This window comes from Myxocyprinus asiaticus, chromosome 39 (genome assembly GCF_019703515.2).
Source record: "Myxocyprinus asiaticus isolate MX2 ecotype Aquarium Trade chromosome 39, UBuf_Myxa_2, whole genome shotgun sequence".
Lineage (NCBI taxonomy): Eukaryota > Metazoa > Chordata > Actinopteri > Cypriniformes > Catostomidae > Myxocyprinus > Myxocyprinus asiaticus.
The window spans coordinates 34,486,745-34,496,349 of record NC_059382.1 but is presented as its reverse complement, the minus strand read 5'-3'; the positions used below and the strand labels follow the sequence as shown (position 1 = coordinate 34,496,349).

Genomic DNA, 9,605 nt, shown 5'->3' with positions numbered 1-9,605 from the left:
TCAGGGCCATATCCTTCCCAGTCCACAAGATACTGCCGGGACCCACGTACTCGACGGGCATCCAGTATTCTATGGACTGTGTAAGCTGGCTGGCCACCAATGATACGAGGAGGGGAGGTTTACCTGTCGCAAGAAAAGGAGAAGACAAAACAAGTTTTAACAGTGAGACATGAAAAGTGGGATTTATCTTCAAAGACCTAGGCAAATATAAACGGTAAGTAACTGGGTTTACTTTCCTGGCAATCCTGAAGGGGCCAATGAACCTCTGGGAAAGTTTACGAGATTCCACCCGCAAGGGAATGTTCTTGGTGGAGAGCCAGACTCTTTCGCTGGGGCGCAGAGTGGGGGCAGGTCTGCATCTATGATTGGCCTGGTGCTGATACTGCTGAGAGACCTTCAAGAGCTTGAGTCGGGCTTTTTTCCATGTCTGGCGGCAACGTTTAACAAACTGTTGAGCAGAGGGAACTGCAATCTCCACTTCTTGCTCAGGGAATAGAGGAGGGGTGTATCCCAACTGGCACTCGAAAGGGGACATGCCTGTAGCTGAGGAGCGAAGGGTATTGTGAGCGTATTCTGCCCACATGACGAAGGAAGACCAAGAGGATGGGTTGTTAGCTGCTATACACCTCAGTGTAGTCTCAAGATCTTGGTTAAGCCTCTCCATTTGCCCACTGGACTCCGGGTGGAACCCAGAAGATAGACTCACTGTAGCCCCCAGAGATTGACAAAATGCCCGCCAGAATCGGGAGGAAAATTGGGGTCCTCGATCAGAGACGATGTCTTGTGGGATGCCAAAGACTCGGAAGACGTGGTTTATAATTAATTCAGCAGTTTCTTTAGCGGTGGGTAGTTTGGGCAGAGGAATAAATCGGGTGGCCTTGGAGAATCTATCAACTATGGCCATGATAGTGGTGTTGCCTCGTGATAGTGGAAGTCCAGTGATAAAATCCATAGAAAGATGAGACCAAGGTCTATGAGGTATGGAGAGAGGATGCAATAGCTCCTGTGGAGAGCAGTGAGGGACCTTATTTTGGTTGCACGTGGGACATGAGTTTACAAATGTTGTCACATCCTCCTTGATAGTTGGCCACCAAAATCGTCATTGGAGGAACTCAAGAGTGCGAGAGGTACCAGGATGACAAGTGAGACGAGAGGAGTGTCCCCACTGGAGGATCTGGGAGCGGACAGCTTTAGGGACAAACAGACAGTGGGTTGGCCCCCCTCCTGGGTCAGGTTCTCAGGCTTGGGCTTGTTTTACAGTATTTTCCAGATCCCACCTGATAGGAGCTATTATCTTGGAACTGGGGATAATTGATGCAATAGAATCTTCCTGAGGAGTGTTTACATATACTCAGGACAAAGCATCAGGTTTTAGGTTTTTAGAGCCAGGGCGGTAGGATAAGATGAACTGGAAATGGTTGAAGAATAAGGACCAACGCGCCTGGCGGGGATTGAGTCGCTTTGCCTGCTGAATGTATTCCAGATTTTTGTGGTCCGTGAATACTTGGAATGGGTGTTTGGCCCCCTCAAGCCGATGAGGGGGAGGGCCAATCCACAACTGCTTGAACCTTTTGAGGGTCCATTTGTATCTGGCCAGGCTTGATAATGAACCCCAGGAACTGAACTTTGGTCACATGGAACTCGCATTTCTCAGGTTTAACATAAAGATGGTTATCAAGAAGACGTCTGAGAACCTTACTGATGTGTTTTACATGTTCTTGGAGGGAACTCGAGAAGATGAGGATATCGTCCACGTAGACAAACACAAATTGGTTGAGCATGTCTCTGAGAACATCATTAATGAGAGCTTGAAATACTGCAGGAGCATTGGTGAGACCGAAGGGCAAACTAAATATTCATAGTGCCCAGTGGACGTGTTGAAGGCGGTCTTCCATTCGTCTCCTTGCCTGATGCACACGAGATGGTAGGCATTGCGCAAGTCAAGCTTAGTGAAGATGGAGGCTTCTTGCAGATTTCGAAAGCAGTGGTCATTAGTGGCAAGGGATAGTGGTTTCGAATAGTGATCTTATTAAGGCCCCTGTAATCAATACATGGCCGGAGTCTGCCATCCTTCTTCCCAACGAAAAAGAATCCAGCTCCAGCAGGGGAAGTGGATGGTTGGATGATACCTGCCGCAAGGGATTCGTTAATGTATTTGTCCATAGCAGTTCGTTCGGGGGGAGACAAAGAGAATATACGACCTCTGGGGGGACAGGTTCCTGGGAGCAGCTCAATAGCGCAATCATAGGGGTGATGAGGAGGTAAGGAGGTGGCCTTCCTTTTGCTGAACACTGGTTTGAGGTGGTGGTACTGAGCAGGGACTTGAGACAGATCTAGGGTTTCTTGGGACTCGAGAACAAGATCAGGGGAATTCTGGGCCAAGCATGTAGTCTGACAGGTGGGACCCCAACTGAGAACAGCGCCAGTGGACCAGTCAAAGTGTGGGTTATGCTGGAGGAGCCAGGGGTAACTGAGGATAATAGGAAACTCTGGAGTCTGTATAAGGTGAAAGCACATTCTCTCCTGGTGCTGGTAAGTGACGAGACCAAGGAGAGAGGTGAGGTGGGTTATTTTCCCTGGAGCTAACGGTCTTCCATCCAAGGCTGTCGCTAGGGGAGTAGGGGAGTAGGAAGGGAATTAATAGGAATCTGGAGACTTTTGGCAAAGGAAATATCCATGAAATTCCCGGCAGCACCAGAATCAATCAATGCCTGGAGTTGGTGTTTTTGATCTCCTCAAGTGAGTGTGATGGGAAGGAACAATCCAGAGTTGGAAGGTGAAGCTGTGTGTGTAACTCCCGTTACAGTCCTTCCTTGCCTGTATGGGACTGGGCATTTCCCGAAAGCTCGGGGCAGGCAGAACGAAAATGACCATACACTCCACAATATAGACAACAGCGCTCTCTCATGCAACAGTCTCGTTCTGATGGGGAAAGCCTAGTCCTTCCCAATTGCATGGGTTCCGAGGACTCGTGGGGCACTGGTAGCATTGGAGCAAGTGCTGGACTGGCAGACAATGTGGAAACAGATGGCCGGTTCAGGCTTCTCTCCCTCAGGCGATTATCCAGCCAGATTGCTAGATCCATGAGGGTCTCGAGATCACGAGCAGGTTCTCTGGTAGCCATATCATCCTTGATTGCCTCAGACAGACCATCCAGGAAGCACACCATGAGGGCCTCATCGTTCCAGCCGCTCCCTGCTGCAACTGTCCGAAACTGTATGGCATATTCAGCCACACTGCCGTTACCTTGTCGGAGGGTGAGAAGTCTCTTAAAGGCTTGCCGGCCACTGAGGGGGTGGTCAAAGACTCACTTGAACTCCTTTTCAAACACAGAATAACTTGAACAGAAGGGTGCCTGTGCCTTCCAGACCGCTGTTGCCCAAGAAAGAGCTTTGCCAGAAAGGAGGGTGATAACATAAGCAATCTTGGCCCGATCTGAGGGGAAGGAAGATGGTTGTAATTCAAATGTGAGAGAGCATTGAGTCAGGAACCCATCACATGCACTGGGATCACCTGAGAAATGTTGTGGTGGAGGTAGGCGAGGTTCAATCAGAGGAGAGACTACTCGAAAATCCGGAAGGGGTACCAAGGCAGCAGTAGCTGAGGTAGAGGGCAGCCGGTCCAGGATCTGACAAACAGAAATCATGAGATCCAACAGCACTTGTGAGTGTTTAGCCATCACAGTCTCCTGCTGGACTAGTGCTGACTCATGGCATTGGATTGTGGACTCCTGCTGAGCAATTGTGGCCAGGAGTTCTTGAGCATCTCTGGGTTCATAATGTGGCTTGGTTATTCTGTCAGAGCCAGGAATCAAACTTGGGTCTCTGGCGCAAGTGTCTTAATTTCTACCACTGAGCCACAGAAGGGAGTTGAACCCTGTCAAGAGTTTATTGACAAAAATAGCAAAAGAGTACAAAAGCAATTTCTTACTGACAATCACAAAAAACAGAAAAATCTTTAGTCCAGAAAAGGATCCGAAAGGAGGAAAAAATAATCTCCAAAAAACTCAGGAAAAAGACACCAAAAAACAGCAAAAAATAAACACGGGGAAAGAACAAACCAAAAGGCTTACAAAGTTTAGTACTAGGAACTAGAGAAGACTTACAGCAGTAACTGGCTAGGAACATCAATAACCAAGCAAAGAAACAAAGGAAGTGATCAACTTAAATACACAGTCCAGAATGAGGCACAGGTGAAAACAATAACACATGATAAAATGGCGGGAAACTGAAATGAAACACAATGAGGGCCTCTAGTGGCCAAAATAAAACATTAAAGCAAAAAAACTCTGACAGGAATGTTACTCAACAGAACAAGCTCCAGCCGCTAGGTGGAACCAATACAAAAAGAAACAAAACCGGCATCCGGTTCCCCAGATGATCGAGTCAATTCACTCAGAGGTTGCATAAAAGTATATACCATGACTTACACATATCCGTCAGCTTTATAAAAGACATCCTTTGTGTGAGCATGTAGATATTTTGCGGTCATCCATAGTGTCCACTCTCAGTTAAATGCAAAAGTTTCTTTAAGGAAAGTGTTATTCACAAAACAAGCTCCGGCCGCACGGCGGAGCAAACGCAAAAAACCTAAAATGTCGCCCAGCTTCCTCAAGAGTTAGTACAGCAAGTCAGGCCCACTCACATGAGAAACATCCAATGGTTTACACAGACATTGATTCTATAAAAGATATTGCCTGATTTGGACATGTGAATACTTTGCGACCGACCTTCGTTTCTATTCTCAGTTTGGCAGGAAACATCAGAGCAAACGACATGTTTTTCTGATGTAAGAGTTTCTTACATTCCTTGAACCGATCGCGTTTCTCTCTTGTCAAACTCGCAAAGTCCGGGAACAAGAAAATATTATGGTTCTTCCAAGAAAGCTTCCCTTTGCTCCTCACCTGGCGCAACACAAGATCTTTATCGGATGATTTCAGAAATCTGTCCAGAATCGATCTGGGCCTATCTCCCTCAGCAGATCTGTGAGCTGGCACTCTGTGAGCTCGCTCGATTTCCAGCTTGTGGCCTGTTATGTTGAGCAGACTCGGGAAAAACTCGTCTAGGAATTTCAACATATCTCTGCCCTCCTCATGCTCAGGAATTCCAACAATTCGAACGTTATTCCTGCGGTTTCTATTCTCAAGATCTTCAAGCTTTTCAAGGAGATGTTCCAGATCAACTTTGGTCACGGGCGGATTAGTGGTTAATTCCCTCTCCGAAGATTCCAGAAAATCGATTAGTCCCTCAACATCAGTCACTCTTGTAGCTAACTCAGAGAATTTTGTTTCCATCGCCGTAATCGATCGAGGTATTACAGCGAGATCCTCCAAGTCAGCAAGAATCTTCGTCAACATCACCGACATGTTGGACAACTGACGCTGGATTCCTTCTCCCGCCGCGCCATCCAAATCGAGTCCCCTGTCTGTAGGCCTGTCGTGGCTTTCATCCTGAACACGTAAGTGTATTTTAATGTCTCCAGAGCCCGAGGATTTTGACTTCTTTGCCATGTTTTGCAACAAAGGGCAAATGTGCAACTGGGTATATCAAATTTTACCAGATTATAACATGAGAATAATCGAAAATTCAGCAAAGTGCGCAGAGCTCATCGCTCACACGTCCGCTCCTTGCCTGGCGTCACGTGACCCCTCGACCTCCATAATTCTTAAATGGAAGAAGTTTGGAACAGCCATGACTCTTCCTATAGCTGCAGCCCAGCCAAACTGAGCAATCAGGGGAGAAGGGCCTTGGTAAGAGAGGTGACCAAGAACCCGATGGTCACTCTGGTTGAGCTCCAGAGATCATGTGTGGTGATGGGAGAAACTTGCAGAAGGACAACCATCACTCCACCAATCTGTGCTTTATGGCAGAGTGCAAGACACATGAAAGCCCGCTTTTAATAAATATAAATAAAAAAAAGCACCTAAAGGTCTCTCATACTGTGAGAAACAAGATTCTCTGGTCTGATGAAATTGAAGATTGAACTGTTTGGCCTTAATTCCAAGCATCATGTCTGGAGGAAACCAGGCACCGTTCATCACCTGTGCAATACCATACCAGCGGTGAAGCATGGTGGTGGTAGCTAACTTCTTCATGCTGTGGGGGTGTTTTTCAGTTGGAGGGACCTCGAAAAATTCACAGTATGCCCACCTCTTCAGTCACTACTACACCACTGTTCCACACAATATATAAAATTTTATTATAAGCAGGACTAAGAGCAGTCTTCATTCTCCAGTCAACCATCCCCCCACCCCCCGTTGTGGCACTGATTACATCCCCTGAAAATATCAGCTTCCATAAATAAAAAATAAAAAAAAATAAAATAAAAAAAATAAAAAAATTAACCATTACTTACTGCTTGTAATAAATATTTTTGTGTACTTTTGTGTGTTGAATTGTGTTGTAAATTCAAAACTAACTTTCCACTTAAGGTCTAAAAAAACTGTTGTGAAATTTTGCAACTGTAAATGAAATTTTGAAATTCACCTCAAACCAAAATTTGCATTAAAACATTATTTTTATAACTTTTCTAATTTGTGTGATTCTAAAAACACTTGAGAAGAAAAAATATATAATTAGGAATAGTTCACCCTGAGAGTTGTGGTCAGCATTCACTTTCTTTGTATGTAAAAGAGCAGATTAGGCATTCTACTATAATAACTCTTTTTGTAACACATGCACAGAAGACAGAAAATCACAAGTAACAACAGAACTTTACATTGAAGTGCTACAATAAAAGATACATTTTCATTAGCCTGTCTAAAAAAATCTTACCACCATTGAATTGTTATTTTAAAGTCTGAAAAGTTTTATTTCATCACAGACATTGTGCAAACAGACTAACTGCTCTTCTTTCCACACACTAATGATATTGTACAGTCTGGCTGCATTGACAGCAGCACTGAAATATCGACCTGTACGCAATCTAAGAGCCAATCCAAACAGATCTGACCTGGAAAGTTCAAGGGAGTTTTAATCTTAAATTATCATTTGCTTTTCATTGAGTCTTTCAGCACTGTAAAAACCCTCAAAGTCTTCTCTTGTGTTCCACGGAAAAATTAAAGTAAAACGGGTTTGGAACAACACAAGTTTGACGGTGATGATGTAATTTTCATTTTTAGGTGAATTATTCCTTTATTATGTTGTTGCTGCTTTTAAATTTTTCAGCTTTTAACTGATATCTTCTACATTTCAAGAGATCCATTAGCAATACAAACTGCTGTTGCCAACAAGTGCATTACTTCTGAAGCAATATTGTTTGATTTGAGGTAATACGTGGTCTGACATAAACCATCAATTTTGGGGTCAGTGTCTTTCAACAAACTTCCATTTCTCAGCATGGCAGCCAGAATGTCATGCTGTGTAGAAATAAACTTTGGGGAGAAGCATGTCTTGGCTCAACATGGTGCCTTAAACCATTAAACCACCATATTCTAGCCAGATAAGGCCATCATGTTGCATAACTGCAGTGCATAGCCCCTGCCAGACACTATAAATGACAGAGCAGATCTTGCACTGCATCTAGGCACTGGCCACTACACCATCTAATCAAGAACAGCCTAAAGCCTGAAACTCCAGAGCAACCATGCAGTCTGCTGATGCCAAACTCAACCGAAGCTCCTTGCTTCAGGCCCTGCGACATTACAGCACAGAAGTTCACAACATGGAACAGACCATCCTGCTTCCCAGTCTCCTAAGAGATGTGCCATCCGATGGTTTTACGGACTGTGACACTGCGGAGAACAGCAGGGACCTGAATGAGAACTATCTTCTTTTGAAAGCCATCAAGAACACAGTGGAGAGTGGTCTGTTCCCCCATAATGATGCCAAGGCTAAGAACCACGCCAGCCTGCACAAAGGCCTGGAGCCCCTGCTGGAGGCCAATCCAGAGGCGCTGTTCCATTTCCATCTGCGAGGCCTATTCACTGTCATGGCTACACTCACAAATAAGTCCCAGAGCTTGATGGAGAAAAGTTGGGACATCATTGGGATCAGCCGTTAGAATTCATCACAGAACAGCTTTTGACCACATCTTAAGAAAACATCTTGAAGTGGATTTTATAATAGAAGCATTTACCTGGAAACTATTTACATTACTGTCACTAAGTCATCTAAATGAGATATGTAATAAAAATTATTGAAACTAATTTTGCTTTAGAATTTGATTCAACGGATTTTTCTTATATATATATATATATATATATATATATATATATATATATAATATATAATAATTTAAATACTTTGTCAAAATCTGTAAATTTGCTCTTAAGATTTTGCTCTTTGCTCTTTTGTCCCCCTTTTGCTAATGTTAGCATCCATTCGAGCTAGCAAGAAATCCACAAGTTTGTGCAAAACCTGATTACCATGCTATCTCTACATGATTACAAGAGAATGTTAAAAAAAAAGAATCTTTAATGGAAGTATGGAAACATGGTCAAAGTCACAATCTAGCTTACACTGGATTGGTGACCTAGAAATAATGTAGTTTTCAGAATCAAATGTTTCTGTTTATTTCCACTATTTAGATTTTAAATCAAAATTTCTCAATGTCAGTCAAAATAACAGATTATGTCTTGATATCATTGGCTTCAAGCAATTAATAAATTAAGGACAACTTACAAAAAAGAGAATTAATTGTTGTCTATGAATATGTAGGTTATATGAAAATGAAATGTATAACTTGATTCCAAAAGCTCATACGATTTGTTAATGTCACATGGAATGGAAAAGGGATCACAAATCTACATCATCACTTCATAGATAACAAATTCATTTAATTTCCAGAGCTGACACAGAAATATAATGTAAACAAAGATCAATATTTTTTAATATATAGCTACAAATGAAAAGTGCTATTAAAGCTACACTATATGACCAAAGGTTTGTGAACACCATATGTGCTTGATGAACATTTGATTTCAAAACCTTAGGCATCAATTTCCCCCTTTGCTGTAATAACAGCTTCCACTCTTTTGGGAAGGCTTTCCACTATACTGTATGTAGTAACATGGCTGCAGGGATTTGAACTCATTCAGACACAAGGCTATCAGTGAGGTCAGGAACTGATGTTGTTCAATGGGGCCTGACTTACAGTTGCTGTTCCAGTTCACCCCAATTATGAATAGAGAGAATTACAAGACATTACCTATGGAACAATCACAACAAGGCCAGGCTGGCTGGGTGTATGACAGCTGGCAAAGACAAAGGCCTCAGGACCACCACAGGTGGATTCATAATATAGTGATACTCAGGCACTAATGGCAGGACCAGATCATGCACCAGAGCTGGGACTAAGATGCAGTTTTTGGGGAGGCATTTGGACCTTTAGGGTGGACACATGGTTGTCACTTTATTGTACAGAGAGGGGGATGTCAGATGTTTCCCCCTAAGGAAAATCTAGGGGGGCATTACCCCCTTTAGACCCAGCCATGTCATAAACCCATTCTGGAAGGGCATGACCATGAAAAAAAAGCAAAGGCCTCCCTCCATAATCTGAACCTATAACAGCATCTGGTGCATTTACAGTTGAGTGTCTGTGTTGCCAGTTCACTGCTTTTCAGAGCAGTTTGCCCCCTAAATTTTGTTATTAGAATACTATTATTT

The 9,605-nt window shown here is 43.4% G+C and overlaps 1 protein-coding gene across 1 annotated transcript; it reads left to right on the top strand.

Annotated features, from left to right (window-relative positions):
- Positions 1-7,529: 7,529 nt before the first annotated feature.
- LOC127430138 (mid1-interacting protein 1-B-like) lies at positions 7,530-8,146 on the top strand. The gene has a single exon (XM_051679658.1). It carries the CDS (start codon positions 7,585-7,587, stop codon positions 7,999-8,001), a length of 417 nt encoding a protein of 138 aa, XP_051535618.1. The 5' UTR covers positions 7,530-7,584; the 3' UTR covers positions 8,002-8,146.
- Positions 8,147-9,605: the final 1,459 nt, after the last annotated feature.

Excerpts from the sequence above, each read along its gene's own strand:
- LOC127430138 (XM_051679658.1), top strand. The coding sequence starts at position 7,585 with ATGCAGTCTGCTGATGCCAAACTCAACCGAAGCTCCTTGCTTCAGGCC.